The sequence below is a fragment of the Vigna angularis genome, chromosome 3 (assembly GCF_016808095.1).
Source record: "Vigna angularis cultivar LongXiaoDou No.4 chromosome 3, ASM1680809v1, whole genome shotgun sequence".
Taxonomy (NCBI): Eukaryota; Viridiplantae; Streptophyta; class Magnoliopsida; order Fabales; family Fabaceae; genus Vigna; species Vigna angularis.
In genome coordinates, this window is record NC_068972.1 from 23,432,142 (window position 1) to 23,452,467 (window position 20,326).

The 20,326-nt window shown below is 33.3% G+C and overlaps 1 protein-coding gene and 2 non-coding genes across 3 annotated transcripts; all 3 read right to left on the reverse strand.

Moving 5' to 3' along the window:
• Window positions 1-1,818: 1,818 nt before the first annotated feature.
• Window positions 1,819-1,894, reverse strand: LOC128196066 (small nucleolar RNA Z155). Its single transcript, XR_008248166.1, has one exon. It is a non-coding gene; the product is annotated as a small nucleolar RNA Z155 (small nucleolar RNA).
• Window positions 1,895-2,002: 108 nt separating this feature from the next.
• On the reverse strand, window positions 2,003-2,099 carry LOC128196064 (small nucleolar RNA R41). Its single transcript, XR_008248164.1, has one exon. It is a non-coding gene; the product is annotated as a small nucleolar RNA R41 (small nucleolar RNA).
• A 13,325-nt stretch (window positions 2,100-15,424) lies between these two features.
• Window positions 15,425-18,776, reverse strand: LOC108325581 (zinc finger protein GAI-ASSOCIATED FACTOR 1). The gene is made up of 3 exons (XM_017558678.2): window positions 18,427-18,776; window positions 17,412-17,808; window positions 15,425-16,607 (listed from the first exon to the last, which is right to left on the reverse strand). Exons 1-3 carry the CDS (start codon window positions 18,626-18,628, stop codon window positions 15,548-15,550), a joined length of 1,659 nt encoding a protein of 552 aa, XP_017414167.1. The 5' UTR covers window positions 18,629-18,776; the 3' UTR covers window positions 15,425-15,547.
• Between the last annotated feature and the right edge of the window lie 1,550 nt (window positions 18,777-20,326).

Here is a 20,326-nt window from a genome sequence, read left to right on the forward strand (position 1 = left end):
TGAAACAAACACACAAATATAGGGACCTCCGAACCTATTAAACCTTAAAATAAGTGCCTCAACATTCTTTAGAAGAATGAATGAACGATATTTGGTTAGCACACGATAACTAAGACTAAAGGCAGACTCACTAGCAACTATAGTGATTGGAATGCTAAGAACATCACAAGTCATCTTAGACAAGTTTGGATAACGATCTTAACGATCCCTCCAATAACTTAATACATCCAACTTATAAAAAATTTTTGTATCAAGATTCCCTTCATCTAAATAAAGATTTAAGTAAAACTTTTGGAAAAACTCTTTGTTGCTAAGTAAATGTTGTGCGTTTTGAATAATTAATTTAATTAATTTGATTTCAATAAAAAAATAGAATTTGAATAATTAATTTAATTAATTTGATTTAATTAAAAAAAAATAGGTGGGTTGGTAAGCCAACCCGACCTACCACGGGTTCAACCCGTGTGAGCCGGGTTCTTAGTGAGCCGGGTCAAAATTGGCTCGCATAAAAAATTTTACATTTTTTTCCAACCAACCCGGCTCAAACCCGTGGTGAGCCAGGTTGGCTCACGGGTTTCAACCCATTTTGACGGCACTAGATTTCATCTTCTCCATCCACAATCACCGAACCTGTAATCATAAAAACAACAAACCTAACAACCACCACGAATCCTCCATTGACGCACAAACCCAGAACGCAAAAACGTGAAACAAAATCGCGTGTTCTCCATTAGTCTCCTCCACTCGCGCGCACTGTCTCCATTCACCCCCTGCAAATCATTCCTAGAAATCAGATTGAAGTGGTCATTCTTGCAAGCACATCGCGCCGCCACGAGCCGCCGCGAATAAAAGGGGCAAGATCCTATCTTCGTTTCTTCTCGCTGCGCATAAGCAAGCTTTCCCTTACACCTCATTTGCATCAGAAATCCTGCAATCACAAGCACAGATCTACAACATTCATAACCAACAGTGGAATCTCCATGGCCGTCGCTACTACTACCACTCTCCCTTCTTCAACACGCCGTCGCGGCACACACCTCCATCATCCTCGCCAACCCCAAACCACAAGGACCAGACATCCGTCGCGGCACACACATCCATCACCTCCACCGTTTGATAGCCTCACCCCTTGTAATTGCACATCTGAACATCTGGTCATTAACGATTTAAACGGCGTCTGCAAAAAGGACTAAATTAAACACAAATTACATTCTTTAGGACAACATTAAATAACAAAAAAAAAAGTTAAGACCATTTCGAACATTCCTAACCAAAATTGGGACCAAAATAAGTATTATACCTTATTTGATTTATGGATGAGATGTACTTAATGGTCTTGTGGTTTTAAAAGTTTATATTTTGGCACTGACTTATTAAATAAGTGGGCTTTCTTTTGGATTGCAACATTGGAAACCATAATTATGATAGACATAGAATTTTGTAATTTTATGTTAATTCTAACCAAAAAGAGTTTTCAGTGATTTGAGCGTCTCTTCACACCACTTAAATCCTCTTAAGTAAGAGATAAAAGATTCAGCTCATACTTTGTATGAATGTTGTTAGATAGATTCTATCAGATTTGACTTATCCAAAATGCGAACTCAATTCATTATTCTTATATTGAAGACATTGTTGTTGCTGTAATCAAACAAATAGTATCAAATACGAACTTAGAAATATTATATCTAATAAATTGGTCAATTAAAACTTCCTTTGTTTTTAAAGAAACATAAAAGAAAAATTTCCTTATTCGAGAATCATGATTCACGAAAAAAAATGTAATTTTTCTCCATTCCTATAGAGTAACGGAAAAAGAGCCATTGATCAGATAATTGTAGTCTGATTGAATAAATCCACATTCATTAAATTCAGAAAAAGTATCATCACTTCAATGGCGCTCTAATCAGTCACCTCACACCATCACACTCAATCCTCTCATCTGTAATACCAGTTAACTATCCCAAATAAATCTTGAAAAAAAAAAGAAAAACTTCAAAAGTACTGAAGGCTCAGAAGGATCCATTGGTAGATTTATAATCACAAGGGAAAATTCTCAATTCTCTCATAAAATAGGTAGTTCTTACCATCATTGCCTTCCAAAAATTATTAAATCATAATTTAGATCAAGAAAATGAAAAAAGATTGAAGAAGATAGAAAGAAAAGAGGCAAAAGAAGTAAGCAATAATTGAAAATCAAATAGAGAACAGAGATTTCGACAAAGAACAGAGGAAGATCACTGGATATGCTGTCTATATTTATATATAAAATACGTGATGTAACTAGGGTTACCTTTTTGCGCCTATTTCAACTTATGGCCTTCCAATGTGGCCCGTTTTGTTACTTTAGGAGTTTTACTATTACACTTCCCATATTTCTAATTTCACCACCTTTTCCTTATTCTGTATTGAAATTATTTTGGCTTCAATTTTTCTCTCTCTCTAAAATAATCCAATTAACTCACCCTTTAAAACATTTTTTTCCCTTTTACTGAAAAAGAAAACGAAATTATTAATTGAAACAATTCTCACCTTTTGGAACTATCTAAAATTTACTTACTTTTCCGAAAATACTTTTTGGAATGAAAAACAGAAATAAAATATAACTAGCACACGAAAATAAATTTTGATAAAAGTATTTTATATGAACAATTGAACTAAAATTTAATTGGAATTCTATAAAATTCAGGTAAAATTTACATATCTCAAATAGAAAAATTATAAAAGTATGGGGAAAAAGGATTAACAGGGAAATCGAAGTGGAGCGTGAAATATATATATATATATATATATATATATATATATATATATATATATATATATATATATATATATATATATATATAATTTCTATATATTAATATAAATATATTAACTAATTCATATACACATCAATTATTTTTATTTAGAAGTTTAAATAATATTGTTTAATTTATTTTTAATATAATATTTTAAAGTTTTATTGTAAAAATAATTGTACATTCTGTTGTTTTAAATAAATATTAGAATATTATTTATTTTTTTACTAATTTTTCTTTTATAATGTCACTCTTATAATTATTTAAAAATTGTGAGAATCCTAAATGGCTTTTTTTTTTCTAAAACTCTTTTTCTTTGTTATTCTTTTCATTCCCTTTTTTTTTTCTCAAAATTTGATCTCATTCTATTTTTTCTTGAAGATCTAAGATCATTGATCAATTTCATATATAAGTAATTTCATCTAATAAGTAAGTTCACATTAAGGTAATGGAAGTTAAATATTTAAAGTTTTAACTCTTGAGTAAATTTATTTGATATGATAATTTTCTTGAACTGTCGACATAGTTTTTGACTTTTAGTGTTAATTTTGATGGGATATGTGGAGATTGATAGACGAAAGATATGATTTGAAAAATGCTAGGTTATTTAATGTGTGAATTTGTGAAACAAATATTATAATGTTGATATCACTAGTGTAGAATTAGTCTTTAACGTTATTCCATAGAAGTCGGTCCACCAAACAACCAACGTAAATTATTGACTGGTGGCATTTTCATAAATAAGTGGGCATATAGACGTCCGTTAGGAGGGACCCCGACGTCTATAATATTATAGATATCGGGCCCCTCCTAACGGACGTCTATATGGTTGACAGGGTAGGTGAGAAGTTATTTTCAGCCATCTAGACGTCCATTAGGAGGGCCCCGACATCTATAATATTGTAGACGTCGGGGCCTCTCCTAATAGACGTTTATATGGCTGACAGAGGGTAGGTGAGAAGTTATTTTTTCAGCCATATAGACGTCCATTAGGAGGGGCCCCGATGTCTACAATATTATAGACGTCGGGGCCCCTCCTAACGAACGTCTAGATGGCTGACAGGGTAGGTGAAACGTTCACCTAGACGTCGGGGCCCCTCTAAACCGACGCCTATACTCCCTGCAAATATGAATTTTTAAATCAGAAAGACATCATATTAGTTAGGGCCCCGATGTCTATACTATTATAGACGTCGGACCCCTCAAGCACCCAACGTCTAGAGCCTGATATACTGCAACGCGAACCCGCGAGGAGTTACGCTCACTGTTCATCGTCTTCCCCGCGTTTTCTCTTTGAGACATTGCTTTTCCAGGTGAGTTTCCTCTCTTTTGGACCATTTAAATTTACTTTTACTCCGATTAAATTACTCTTTGATGAAATATCTTCCATTTGAACCGATTAAAATTCGTTTTCGTTACGTTTTGATGCAGTTTCTGGCTTGTGCTTGGGCGGCGCTTTTGACTCTTTTTGGCCTACGTTTTTGGGCCTGCATTACTCCATTTCCCTGCATTGCTTTTTTAATCTGCTAAAAAGGTTAGTTTCTTTGTTGATAACTTTTTTGTATGCATGTTATTGGTTTTGGTGTATGCATGTTATTGCACTAGTACAGGAAAACGATACGGCACCGGTTAATTTCACTGATAGGCATCGGTTTTTGAACCGAGGCATATTCAGGCGAGGCAAAAAGTGATAACCCTTATGCCTCGGTTCTAAACCGGGTTATTTTTTCGGTCTCTACGGCCTCGGTTAGAACCTAAACCGAGGTAGTAGGATTTTTTTTTCATTCTATTTTCAAACCCCAAAATACCCCAGAATCCCATATCCCAGATTGAAAACGTTAAAAACGTTAAAAATGAAAGAAGTCAGATAACAAAATTCATTCGTTCAGTGACGCCAAACTTGATTCATTCATTCTATTTTCTTCCCATTACAGTTCAAAAATCTAAAACAATCAAGATTTTCATAAGATAATCAAAAAAGACACAATATTACAACATAATGTCAAAATTCTCTCTACAGATGCAATGCAGTAGAATTACATTCTCAGAAGCAATATTACAGCAGAAGAAACTCAGAGATGGATGAAACAAAAAGTCAGAGAAGCCAAATTTTTTCCTCTTCGCACATGGTGAAACAGAAAGCCAAGTTTCTCTATTCTTCCCCCAGCGGCGTGGCCCGCCGTCCCTCCACCTCCTGCCTCGCCACCCCGACGAAGCCTTCACCGGCTTCTGTCCCGCATGCCTCTGCAAACAAGGTTTTAATCGGTGGAATCGAAGGGAAATGGTGAAAAGGAGAAGAAACCCTAACGGAGGGTTTAGATCTATGAATGTTTGAGGGCAGAAGGCTTACCGTGACGATGAACGGCGACTTGCGGCAAGGGATGAACGCGGCTTGCGGCGTGCCCTGAGGTTGGGGTTTGGTGGAGAAGAGAAACTGGAGGCGAGAGGCCGAGAGGGGAGAGGGCGAGAGGGCGAGAGGGCGAGAGGGGAGAGGGCGAGAGGGCGAGACGGCGAGAGGGGAGAGGGCGAGAGGGCGAGAGGGCGAGAGGGCGAGAGGCGAGAGGCGAGAGGCGAGAGGCGAGAGGCGAGAGGCGAGAGGCGAGAGGCGAGAGGCGAGAGGCGAGAGGCGAGAGGGCGAGAGGCGAGAGGGCGAGAGGCGAGAGGCGAGAGGGGGAGAGGGAAGAGGGCGAGAGGGCAGAGGCAGAGGGCGAGAGTGCAGAGTGCGAGAGAGAAATTCGTGTTTTAACCTAGGGTATTGCCTCGGTTAAATTTAAACCGGTGTCTAATTTCAGAATATTACCTCGGTCAAATTTAAACCGGTGCCTAAAGCCTTTCAGTCACAGGGAATTACCTCGGTTCGTCTTTTACTCGAGACAGTAAAATTTATAGGCATCGGTTAATATACAACCGAGGCATATAACTACTCAATATTTACGAAAATACCACCGCATTTTTATATGCTTCGGTTTTAGTAAAACCGAGGTATATATGGCGCGTTAAAAAGCGCTTTTTTTACTAGTGTTGGCTTTTGCGTAAGCATGTTTTTGACTTTTAGGTATGCATGTGTTATTGGTTTATGCATGTGATAATTGTGTTATTATAATTGGCATGTTAGATTATAAGTATCAAATCATGGAGTGAAACTTAGTTCCCGTTTGAAATTTAACACAAACGATTAATCTTTTAATCGTTTGTATTAAATTTTGAATTGTCCGATTGGACAGTTTGGGAAATTTATTTTTCATCATTTGCTATAACATGTATGTTGGAGTTTACGGATAAGATTGATTAAATTTCGGTTCAGTATTTGTGTTGTTCTCCGGATGCATATTTGATTGTGGTGATCCTTGACTACTCTCATTTCGTGTATTTTGGAGACCAATGCGAAATGCTGCCGAAATCTTATCAAATTTATGATGTAGACTTCTTTGCATGTGTCTTAGCAAATTTTGAAAAATAATTTTTCTAAATGGGTAGGGCCTAACCTTGTGAGAGTTAAAAAACTGAAACTGATGAATGATTTTACGAGCATAGTATGGATCGAAGCTGGATGAACGAACGTCGCATCAGTGAAGAATATGAGAAGGGTGTTTCGGAGTTCTTGCAATAAAAATACAAACCACATATCAACTAAAACTAACTATACAAAATCTATATTATTATTTAAATTGAACAAAACAGAATAACTACAAAAATAATTTCATAACACATACAAATACATATATTATTTATCTTTAATAAATAAGTAGACACGTAAATAAAAGAAACAACAACTTTGCTAAAATAATTTTAGCTTTTTCCCATCCCAACATGCATATAAAAGAATATCACCTAGAAAATAATAAACACTATCCAACAAAAACACAAATATATAATTTAATCTAAATAAAACTACTAAAAAAATGGGTCATAAGATAAAAAAAACTAAAATAGTCCCTCTCACATTTCTGCCTCCCTCTCAACTCCACGTGGTTAATCAAATTAGGGTTCCAAAATGTTTTAAAAATAATTTCTCGTAAAATACCTGACATAAATATTCTCTTTTTGAATCCATGACTTTCCTATAATGACAAGTTCCTACAATTAGAGCTAATACATCTCTTTCTCTAACCATTTTATAAGATTTAATATTGTAGGTAAGACTAAAGTGGAAGATCTCACCATCAAACACAATTCTTATAACCAAGCAGGCTATCATAGCTAGGTATGACAATGGATCGGGTCGGATATGAATAATGCCTTTTCGCTACTCAACTCACAACAAAAAAAATATTTTCTTGTATCTTACATTATGAAGGGTGGATTTTTGTGTTCTTTGTGCATTCGCAAGTGCTTATATTTGAATGCACTTTGTCCAAACTTAACCAAAACCTCAATGTTTATGTTTGCAACCAAAGTTGGACATAATGGTGTGCCAAATTGCTGTCACTGATAGTGTATGACATGTATCAATTATGAGTCCAATGTGAAGAAAACCTTATTATGAAATTGTGATAACAGAGCAAAATTATTTTTACTATAGAGCAAATTAACATATAACATGTACATTAAGTATCCTCCAGTATCCTCCAATATCCTCCAGTATCCTCCACCTGCTACCCGTCGCTACCCGTGTGGACACCCGTCTAAAAAATATATGTGACTATTTTAAAACATGCGTATACCCATGGATACCCGCGAATATTTAATAATATATATATTTTATAAATTTTTAAAATAAAATTTTAATAAAATTACAAAAAATATATAAAATATAATATAAATTAAATTAAATATAAATTAAAATTTAATTTAATAAAATTTAACTTGATAAAATATAAATTAATTTTAATTTTAATTAAATATAACTTAATAAAATATAAATTAAATTTTTATTTTTAATTTTTGTGGGTAGTAGATACCCACAGACACAAATAGTATAATATCCACATCTGACCCGTTTATAAGTGGGTACTAAAATATCTGTTACTCGCTATCCGTGAGTAATAAATACTTATCGGTACCAATTATCCGTCGTGAATTTTATCTGCGAATACCCGTGGACACGAGTGTTTTGCCATCCATAATCAAAATATTTTAATATAATACTAATAATTTAAATACATATAACTATCTATTATTTATTTTATTTCCTTTAAATATTTTCTTGTATCTTACATTATGAAGGGTGGATTTTTGTGTTCTTTGTGCATTCGCAAGTGCATATATTTGAATGCACTTTGTCCAAACTTAACCAAAACCTCAATGTTTATGTTTGCAACCAAAGTTGGACATAATGGTGTGCCAAATTCCTGTCACTGATAGTGTATGACATGTATCAATTATGAGTCCAATGTGAAGAAAACCTTATTATGAAATTGTGATAATAGAGCAAAATTATTTTTACTATAGAGCAAATTAACATATAACATGTTCATTAAGCTTAATAAAACTCCTTTGCAATACTAGAAGGGTTCAACTTGACAAAAAACTGAACTACTTATAAAAATCACATTTGTGTTGCTATAAGATTGGTAACATTGTATAACCTAAGAGCATGACTAATGTTAGCCTTGCTTGCATTAGTAGGACTCATTAAAGCACACCAATCAACAATAGCATTACCCTTCTCCAAGATCATAACCAACATTGGTCCACTGATAATTTTTTTAAAGAAGCAAAATAGAAGATTAAAAGATGAACTTGTAGGTATGGTCATTGTCATGGGTGTTGTTGTCGATGAGGAAAATTGTTGGAGTTGCATCTAAGGGAGACATTGTTGAGGAGAGTCGCTTATGGGTTTCGTTCTTTTCTGTCCTGTGTTTTTTCTTTGAGTTTGTTTAATGTCTTTCTACAATGATGGAATGATAGGAACAAACAACAATGTTAGTACAAGAGAATAACCAATAAAGACTTATAATAGTAGTAGAATAAATAATGAAGTCTATTATATTTTTTGTAAAACTTTATTAACCATTCCTTATTTTTTTGAAGTATTTTTGTTCTTTTCATGATTGTGTTTTTAAAAATAAAATAATATATTTATATTACTATAAAAAAACAAGATTTATCGACAAACAAAATTCGTCGAAAACAACCAAATTCTATCAGTAATATACAATTTTTGATGGATTACCAACGGTCAATATTCCGTCTGTAATTTAACTATCGATAACTATTATCGACAAATATCCAACCCACAATGAGACAATCAGATCTGTAATAATAAAAAATACCTAAATATAGAATATAAGTTCAATGTTCTTGTTCAATATTAAGAACAATAACAAACAATCCAACCAAACATGTTCAAACAAATTATATATTTATAAAACATAAGAATCATGTAGGGTAGTCTGGGATGGAATGTGATGGAGAGGGTCATAGTTGGACCGGAGAGACGATGCAGTGAGGTTGTGAAGACTCAGAAAACAATCTCAAGATCAGTTGTTTGAAATTGGCAAACTTTTACCTTAAATCATTGTATTTTTGGTCATGTCTTTCTAGTCACTACATGAGTTGGAAAACATTGTCATCAACACTGGTGGAAGAAGATGGTTGGTGCTTGAGACTACTTCTTCCCACCGTATAATTTGTAGCAAGTTGTCTTGTCCAGTAGACTCGTCCTTTTTTCTTCCTACCAACGAAATTGACCCAACATTGTGTGCTAAACTTATCATTGCTATCATTATTCTCTTCTTATGCATTAGGACATGACCTATGCTCGGATCTGACCTGTGAAAGTCTACTTGAAAATTCTTTGGGTTTAACATTATGCATAAAGTTAGTAAATATTATAATAACTTTAAAGTTTAAATCAATTAATATTAAAAGTATTTGCTTACATGGGTCCTCAGAGACCTTTTATCAATGAACTGACCAAATCCCTTCCGAAGATTTTGTTTAAAAACCTCATCAACGTGGACAACCTGTCCAAGTTATTGTTCTTGTAACAAAATATGCAGTTATATATGTACATAAAATTAAAAATACATAACTTATATGTAATGGGTACTAAAGGATAGAAGGTTTACCATACGAATGACATGTTTATGAACAATGATTGATCCACTTGTATGTAGGGTCCCATCCTTTTCTGAAGCTCTATTTCTCTGGGCAGTAGCATATTTATGGCGATAATTTGGAGAATTCCAATGTTTCATCAATGAGTTCTAGATGTGCTCTCCAATCTAGTAAAGGTGTTCTCTATCATTGCATGCATCTCTAAGCATATCTGATAGCCTATAAAATGCTTTAGTGTGGAAATTTCTATGAATCTGACTTTCATGTTTACGGATCCACTGCACCTTCATATGTGACAATAAATCATACATAAATGATGTTGATGTACTATATTTTGCATTTGAATTAACATACATTAATAGGAAATAAAAATTAGTTTGATGGACTTTCACCTTATATCACTACCAAAATGGGTCTTTGTCTTTTGGAGGTATTGTTGCCCATGTTGGCCAAGGCTTCAAAAATTGTTGCTTAATTGAACTTGTGATCGCTTGAGAAGTAACTCTAGATGAAAAAAAATATAAAGAAATCAAAGTCATTTGGATTAAGGCAAACTTAAACAAGTCATGTCATATAATTAGTTAGAAAAATTATTGGGTATTACCCTCATTGAGAGGGGGTCAACACCATCACCAACTGAATCAGGATCAGCAGATGGTGTTGGAATATCAGTAGACGATATGGACGATGCATCTATAAAGTTAGGCATTTCTTATTTACTGCACATTCTATCCAATTTTTAATTTTAGCATCCAATTACAATCATATTAAGCATTTAAAAATCATAAAATCATCCAAATATAACCTCTATTGCATCAAAATTTAAATTTAGGAGAAAACTCATTTGATGTTAACACTATTTTTGACTAGTTTGTTCTCAACTTTGGTATCACCAATGATTTTGAGTTTCTCTCATTCGAATACTGCGTTGAGCATTTTATGATCTTATTTTAATGATTACAATCATGTCTAAACCCCAATTATCCCACTCCATGCATTTTACAAGTTTTGTCTCATTAAACACATTTTAGGCTACCTAGAGTAGGTAGAATTAGGAATTTTATTCTTCATTATTTTTTTTGATATATTCTTTGTTTTAGTCTTTGATTAGGATCATATTAAACATGTTTAGCTATTTGGATCATGCATTTATTCATTGATAATCCAAAAAGGAAAGCTGGAACAATTCAATGTTGTCTAAGACTAAATTGTCACGAAAGACTTCATGATCAACAAGCTTGGAGAAAAGAAATATGTTTTTTTGTGTTTGTCTACCAGTAAGCATATCCATAACATTGTCTTCTCTAACTTCATATATTATAAGAAGAAGATATAATGCTACAACTATGATAGGTTTGGCCACTATGCGTGTGAGTGTTGACAAGGAAATAACAACAAGAAAGTGAACAAAGATGAAGAAGTCAACTTGGTGCAAGATGAGGATGGATTTGATTTTGATTAGGTTCTGTTAATGGTGACCACCAACAAAAATGATGATAGCAGCACAACTTGGTATCTTCATACAGGGTGTTATTGAAGGTAAATTCACTTTGAAGAAAGATGAAGAAGTCAACTTGGTGCAAGATGAGGATGAATTTGATTTTGATTAGGTTCTGTTAATGGTGACCACCAACATAAATGATGATAGCAGCACAACTTGGTATCTTCATACAGGGTGTTATTGAAGGTAAATACAGGATACTTACCTACATATAAGTATCCATATGGAGTTATTGAAGATGTTTTAGTGAAAGTTGACAAATTCACTTTTCCAGTGGATTTTGTTATTCTAGATATGGAGGAGGATACTGAAGTCCCCCTTATACTTGGAAGACCTTTTATGAAAACTGCTAGGGTGATAATTGATGTTGATGATGGTCATCTGAAGGTGAGGTTACATGATGAAACAATTACCTTTAATGTAGTGGAAGCTATGCAACACCCCAAAGATAGAGGAAACTATTTCAGAGTTGAAGTTTTGGATGATGTGGTTGAGAAAGTGAGAAGTCAGATGTATGTGAAATCTCCCTTAGAGCGTGTCTTGATAAATTCATGTGAGGAACTTACTTTAGAAGAAGAATCTGAAGTATAGGAGATTTCACAACATCTGGAAAGATTGAAAGAAGAGAAATCCACTGATGTGAAAGTGGAAAAATTAGAAAAGGCTAACTTAGATGATCAGAAAAAGATGGAATTAAAAATGCTTCCTGATCATCTTAAGTATGTGTTTTTAGAGGAAAATTCCAAGAAGCCTGTGATCATAAGCAATTCTCTATCAAGGAGTGATGAAGCAAAATTGGTTGAAATCTTAAAAGAGAATAAAAAGGCAATAGGTTGGCATATTTGTGATTTGAAAGGTATAAGTCCAACGTATTGCATGCATAAGATTATGATGGAAGAGGACTATAAACCCGTAGCACAACCATAGAGGAGATTGAATCCAACTTTGAAAGAGGTGGTGAGAAAGGAAGTACTTAAATTGCTTGAAGCACGAATGATATATCCTATCTCTGATAGTGCTTGAGTAAGTCCTGTGCATGTTGTTCCTAAGAAAGGGGGTATGACTGTTGTTCAAAATGATAAGAATGAATTAATTCCTACAAGAACAGTCATAGGGTGGAGAATGTGTATTGATTATAGAAAATTAAATCAAGCCACCAGGAAAGACCATTTTCCTCTCCCTTTTATGGATCAAATGTTGAAAAGGCTGGTAGGACAAGCCTACTATTGTTTCCTGGATGGCTATTCCAGGTACAATCAAATAGTAGTAAATCCTAAAGACCAAGAAAAAACTGCTTTCACTTGTCCCTTTGGTGTGTTTGCATATCGAAGGATGCCATTTGGTCTATGTAATGCTCCTGCCACATTTCAACGTTGCATGCTAGCCATTTTTGTTGATCTTGTTGAGAATTGCATAGAAGTTTTCATGGACGATTTCTTAGTCTTTGACAAATCATATGATTTATGCTTGCAGAACCTGGATGTAGTCTTGAAAAGATGCATTGCCACGAACCTTGTGTTGAATTGGGAAAAATGTCATTTTATGGTTTGTGAGGGGATTGTCTTAGGACATAAGATCTCATCCAGGGGGATAGGTGTAGATCAAGCTAAGGTTGATGTGATTGAAAAGCTACCACCTCCTACAAATGTGAAAGGGGTAAGAAGCTTTCTTGGACATGTTGGATTCTACAGAAGATTTATAAAAGATTTTTCCAAGATTGCTAAACCCCTTTGCAATTTGCTTGTATAAGACACTCAGTTTGAGTTTGATGAGGAGTGTTTGAAAGCTTTTGAGATTTTGAAAGAGAAGCTAGTCACAACCCCTGTTGTAGTCGCACCAAATTGGACTCATGATTTTGAGTTAATGTGCGATGCTAGTGACTATGCCATATGCCAGTAAAGTTATGAATGGTGCACAATTGAATTATGCCACAACTGAAAAAGAATTTTTGGCAATTGTGTATGCTCTTGAAAAGTTTAGACCTTATTTGATAGGGTCTAAAGTTATCATTTACACTGACCATTCAACCATAAAATACTTACTGGCAAAGTCTGATTCAAAGCGACGTCTCATAAGATGGGTTTTAATGTTACAAGAGTTTGATCTTGAAATTAAAGACAAAAAGGGGAGCGAGAATGTCATTGCTGATCATTTGTCTCGCCTCCTTAACACTGAGGTTACTGATAAAGAAGGAGAAATTAAGGGAGAATTTATTGATGAGCATCTGATGCTCATTCAACAGAGGCCATGGTTTGTAGATATGACAAATTTTAAAGTTGTAGGAATTCTCCCTGATGATTTGACTTGGCAGCAAAAGAAGAAGTTTCTACATGATTCCAAAGAATATCTTTGGGATGATCCTTATCTCTTCAAGTTGGGTGCTGACCACTTACTGAGGCGGTGTGTCACAGTAGAGGAAACTGCTGGTATCCTATGGCATTGTCATAATTCGCCATATGGAGGACACTATAATGGAGAAAGGACAACTGCCAAAGTGCTTCAATCTGGTTTCTTTTGGCCAACCTTATTTAAAGATGCACATGCTCATGCAAAAGGTTGTGACAAATGCCAAAGAACTGGAAGCATTTCAAAAAGACATGAGATGCCACTGCAGGCTATTTTAGAGGTTGAAGTGTTTGATTGTTGGGGAATGGATTTTATGGGATCATTACCTTCTTCCTACAACAATGAATACATTTTAGTGGTAGTGGATTATGTCAGTAAGTGGGTGGAAGTTACAGCATGCCAAAAGAATGATGCCAAGACAGTTGTTAAATTTCTCAAAAGACAAATCTTCTCAAGATTTGGTGTGCCTAGGATCCTCATAAATGATGGAGGATCACATTTCTGTAACACTCAATTGGTTAAAGTTATCAATAATCCCTAGGTAATGATCATATCCTCTATCGAGGACATTAACAACAGATGTATTCGTTAGTAAGTAACCATCCATATTCCATTAATAAATCCATCATTAAATGTATATTATCGAAAAACTGATATTCGTCGATAATTATATGTTGAAAATATATATTTTTACTTTAATATTTGAATGATATTAAATAATAATTATGGTTTTGATTAGAAATTTTAGGATGTTAAGAAAAACATAAGACATTAATCAAGTATATACTCTTGATTTGGAAAATAAATATTTATTAACATGTATTAAGGGATCAAACTTATAACAAGTTAAATTTGAGAAAAAATATTTTGATTTTCTATCATAACTTTTTTATATTTTCATTATCTTTTTTTCTTTTATCATACTTTCGGTAGCGGGTGCACATAAAGAAAAAAATAATTAATGTTTTAGGTCAATTTTAGGAACACAAATGAGATATTGAACAATTAATTAGCGTAATTTGTTTTTAAAGTTATAGACTTTATTAGTACAACATCTGTTTTCTTTTTATAATAAAATATAATAAAATTATTATTATTGTTATTATTGTAATTATAAAATTAAATATAAATCATTTTTATAATTTTATTAAAAATAATTTTGTTTATTTTGTAGATAGTTTTTTTAAAACATGGTCAGATAAAAAATAACGGTAAAATAAAAAAAACGGTTATTTAAAATATAAAATTGACAAAAATAGTTAGTTTAATTTAGAAAACTTTTATTTAAAAAATAAAATTAAAAAAAATGTTTACACCAAAAGAAAATCTCCTTTATATTCAGATATATTTTTTTCTACTTTTCAACAATCTTGAAAAAAGTATTCTTTAATGGGTATCTAGTTCTAAAAAAACAAGTTAAAGAGCAATATAATTTGTTCAATTTTCTTTCCAGGAATTTAAAATAAATTTACGGAGAATCTTATTGACAAATGAAATTGGTGAATATTATTTTAAGTTTAAATATTTAAAATAAATGTTCAATATCTTCTACAGAAGAATAATTTTTATAACATTGTTTTCGGTTTAAAAAATAAAAAAATTTCGTGTAAATTTTAATGCTTATATATTTATTAAAATTCAGACCCATCCTTTACAACAGGTACATTCTTCCCTGGTTCGGCTTGGTTCGATTTCCTCGCATGGAAATCATCAGTTTGAACTTATCCGTTTTTCTTTTCTTCAGATTTTGAACTCATAATTGATTTAAGATAAGCTAATATTTGAGAATAATTGGCTGAGGAACTGTTATCAGATAATGCTACAAACTTTCAAGAAATCTTTGAAGGAAACCTTCTCTTCTCTATAGTCTAAATTAAACCAGATAGCACGTTTGTATCAGTTGTTAAATGTCCCAAACGGATTTCTCCATAGCAGAATCTCCATGTGGAAGGTGGTGGTGAAAGTGATTAATCATCTGTAACCTCTGATGGGTTAATGCTTCTAACTCCAAACTTTGCTGTTGTTTCTGTGGTTCATGCAAACTCCCTGCTCTTGAAGTTGCACCCCCAACGCCCAAGAAATCATGGATCATTGTCATGTCAGCACCTCCAAACCTTGAAGCCCCCGTTGGATTTCCTTCTGATACATCTCTTCTACGAATGAAACTTGAACTACTAGCACCAACCTCTTGTTCCACGTTCTTCATCACGCCTTGGTTGTGGTCACTTCCCATGAACATTGCACCGAAGATTCCCATATCACTGGTGTTGGAATCAAGCATTGCTGACATTTCTTGCTGCCCCTTGTGGACAAATTGGTTTGTGAATGCTCCAGCATCCCTAATCCCAGACATGTGAGATTGATCATCAGGGTGCGGATCCGGATGATGGAAGGGGTCATAGGAAGAAGGACTATGATTGGGGTGAGGACCAATGATGCCACTAACAAAGCTTTTCTGCATCATGGTGGGAGAAGAGTTAATGGTATTATTGCTTGCAGCGGCACCCATTTGGGCTGCTTTCTGTAATAAAGCTGTGGCAGACATGTGAGCAGATGCAGCAGAGTTCTTGCTGTCTTGGAAGTAATTGAAAGTATGAGAGTTGTTGGAGCTGAGTTGAAGGGTGGAAGATAAGGGGAGTGACATGTTTTTTGGACCACCAAAGAGTGTACCTGAAGTGGTAGAGGACATGCAACCCCTCATGCTCATGGACTTAAATGGCATTGGGACAAGATGTTCTTGGGATAGGCTTTTGAGTGGGCTCTTACTAGACTCGTAGCTGTTGTTGAATTCTGGTACTGCGTTGTTTGAACTAGTGCTTAGAGGCATTGTGGCCATGAGCTCCTGCAATTCATTTTGCAAGCTTGGTGTCATGCCAGTGCCACTCGTTAATGAAGGGTTTACTCGGTTGTTTTCTTCGGTTAATGCGTCACAAAAGGCCCTGTGTGTGATAAAGCTGTCTCTTCTGCAAGATTCAGATTAATAATGCATTGATGTACGAATTAGGTACTTTAAAAATGCTAGCCAACACTAAAAAGAAAGAATCTTACCATTTAGATGGGATCATTTTTTCTCTGTTGTTCTTTTATAGACAGCTAAAACAGACAAAAGATCTTAAATTTAACTCCATGTGTTGCCATTTGTATTTTCTAATTACAAAACAGTGTTGTGTTTTGACAAATTACTCAAAATTCAACTTTATTAAGAGTATACCTTTTTGAGTTGCGTAAAGAGTTCTCGAACTTATATACCAATCACTTTGCGTAGTAAATATTTTATCAGGTCTAGTTTATATATATACAATTGACCTGAGATAGTTTAATACAAGAATTCTAAGAGTCTCTTTAAAAGATCATTAGAATATATTAAGAACTCGATATTAAAGTTAAAATTAGTAAAAAAAAATTTAAATCTTACTTGACACCACAGCTAAATAACTTCACAGTTGTTGCACCATCGGAAACAGTGCATGCAAAAAAAAGGGATGAGACATAGAAGAAAGAAAGAATGGACCACACCAAACGAATAGTAATGGAGAGTAAATGTTATCTGTCAAATCCAGTATGTGTTTTTATTTATGAGCACAAACTACCACGAAGCATAATGAAATGAAAAATATACGGAGCATAACAACACTTAGCTGTTTATATGCAACAATCAATGTCAACATGAACGTGATGGTCTCTTTAACCTCAAAAATGATGCAAAGGTTTGTAATTAAAATTAAAAATTGAAGGTTTGGTAATAATATATGTAAATGTAATGATACCTGGCAAATATGGTCCCACAATCACATTTGTATTCCCTGGTGCCACAGGTTTTGTGGTGGGCCTTCCAATCAGATTGGACTGCATATCTTTTAGAGCACTTGTCACATTTCCACTTTTTTTCACCATGTTTTCTGCTGTAATGCTTTTTTATGCCGGTGAGGTCTCCTAATGCTCGAGCTGGGTTGTGGTGGACGCATGAGGGCTCAGGGCACACATAAACCCTTTTCTTTACCTCGTTGCTTGCTCTTTGCCTCAGTTTCCATGGAAGATTGTGACCTCTGCGGTGCAACTGAAGGTTTTGGTCCCTCTGAAACCCTTTGTTGCAGATCTCACAAACGAATCTATTTGTTGCCATTAATGTGGTTGGTGATAAAGCAATAACTTCAGCATTCGGATCTGTTTCATAAACTTCATCACTTTAATTTCCCCACTAATATTCATAGACCTCTTACATGTTACTACTTTTGTTTTATGTTCTTTTGCTTTAGCCAACTAATTGTCATAATCTTTTGGATTACTCCAACTACTAAAATCGTGAAAAGACTGAGCAAGTCAAAGAAGAATGAAAATGAATTCGAATAAGGAAATTTTCATGTTGGTTATTAATAGGTTGTTGCAGTAGTATTGAAATAAAAAATATATTAAGTTCAATAGTTTTTCATACTTGTAAAATTCTCACTAATAATGCACACCAAACCTTCTGTTCAACCATAATTCAACGTATTTACAAGGACTGCCTAGTAACTAGAGTTTGACCAGTAGAGTACAGCTAGCAATGCACCATTACAACTTCAAATTAAGCAAATTGAACAAGTCAAAAACACTTGGACTTCTTTAGTTTTAATTTTAGTTTCCTTAATCACACCATCAGTTAACTAATGAAGAATTTGGTGTTTGTCATCAGTAAGTTTTCCTATATTGACTCTAATTTAAACATGATTAAAATCCAAATATTTGGGAGGAGTTAAATTTGATGTGCAACGGAAAAAGTGAAGCTGAGGTTTGAATATTTGCCTGGGGTTCCAGGTAGGTTTCTTTTCTTCTTGGTTGCTTGCTGCTGCTGCTGCTGCTGTTGATTAGTTGATCTATTGGTGTTGCAAGCCCCAGAACTTGAGCCATGCCGCTTTTGTGGCTGTTGTTGCTCGCTTTCTTCATGAACTTCTTCCACAGTGTTTGCTGAGGAGAAACTTCCTTCGTCACCTGAAATTTTTGACATTTTTGAAAAAGACTGTAAAAGTTGATAGAATCTTTCCACTGCTCTTTCTTTTATCTCTTGATATACTGCAAGGAGATTATTTGGTTTGGTTTATCCACTCTAAGCATAGAAATTGATGTGCTCTCCACAGACTAGAGGAGTAGATAGAGCCAGGAGGAATTAGAAAAGCATTGCCATGGTAATACTAATATTGGAACCTGTTTATATATATATATATATATATATATATATATATATATATATATATATATATGTGTGTGTGTGTGTGTGTGTGTGAAAAAAAAAAACTTCACAAATATTGAATAAAGCAGTTGCATTAATTTTACTATAATCTTTTAAAGTAATACTCCAATTTTCCAAAAATGCACATTTCGTAAAATAAAGGGTACAGATTATTATTGTGTATTTAAAGTATTAAATTATAGTATTTTAAAAATATTAATGAATTAAATAAAAATATTTAAAAATTATTTATATTTGATAATATAACACAGTGTAATTTTTTTTTCTATAAGTGAAAGCGAATATAGTATCTATCGCATTTTTCATGTTAAAATTGAATGGACTTTTGGGAAAAATGTAAATACTCGTAAATAATTGTTAGTATAAATTATATATATATATATGTATATATATGTATGTATATATGAGAACTATAGAGTTGTTTTGATAAATTTCATTATTACATAATAATTAATGTGGGAGAGATAGAGAAAAAAAATGTTATTGTACATATTATATGGATTTTTATACAATTACACACTTTTTCGCATTTATATGTGAAAAATTAAATTCATGTAATACATTAAATTTTATTTAAAAGAAAGTATATATGACAGTATAACCGAAAGTCAAATATTAATTAAAGTTTATTTAAAAAAAGAGACGTGGTATTTTGATTACTCCGTTTTCACATATACTATTAATAGAATAATAATAATATCTATTTGAACTAATGGTATATTTTAAATAAGAATTAAATAATTGTTAATGTGTTTATCAATATATCACTAATTTTTTTAAAAGTATATAATTAATTAAAGTAACATAGTTCCAATTTAAAAAAATGCAATTTTTTTATAAGTAAAAACGAACTGTATGGTTGTTTGTTCCTTTATATATATATATATATATATATATATATATATATATATATATATATATATATATATATATATATATATTTTGTAGAATGATATGACAGTATATACCTTGAGCTTCCTGAAATGAGGTTAACTGAAGCCATTATTTTATTATTAATTAATGAGAAAAGATTTGTTTGTATTAATATAAGTGATGAGAAATTGGCATCATCATAGCCGACTCTATATATGCTTCTCAAAAACAAGCCAAATAAGTGATCTTAAAACAAAAAAACGGATAAAGAAGTTAGTAAAGACAAAAAGGAGGGTTGCTGACGAGTTAACCTAGCTACATTAATTTTGCTTTAATGGCGTATTGGCATTAACTAAGAGCGTCCTATGATCTCCTCAATTAATATTCCACATTTTGAACTAGACATAAATATTACACTTTTCTACCAATTTTAACTATATATTACCAAATTAATTTATACACTATAGGAGATAATAGGTATCTCAACCATATATATATGGGTTGAGATACCCTATATATAAAATGTCACAAAATGGAAGCTCGACATAGTAATAATTTCCCAAGCACATGAATGAGCATATA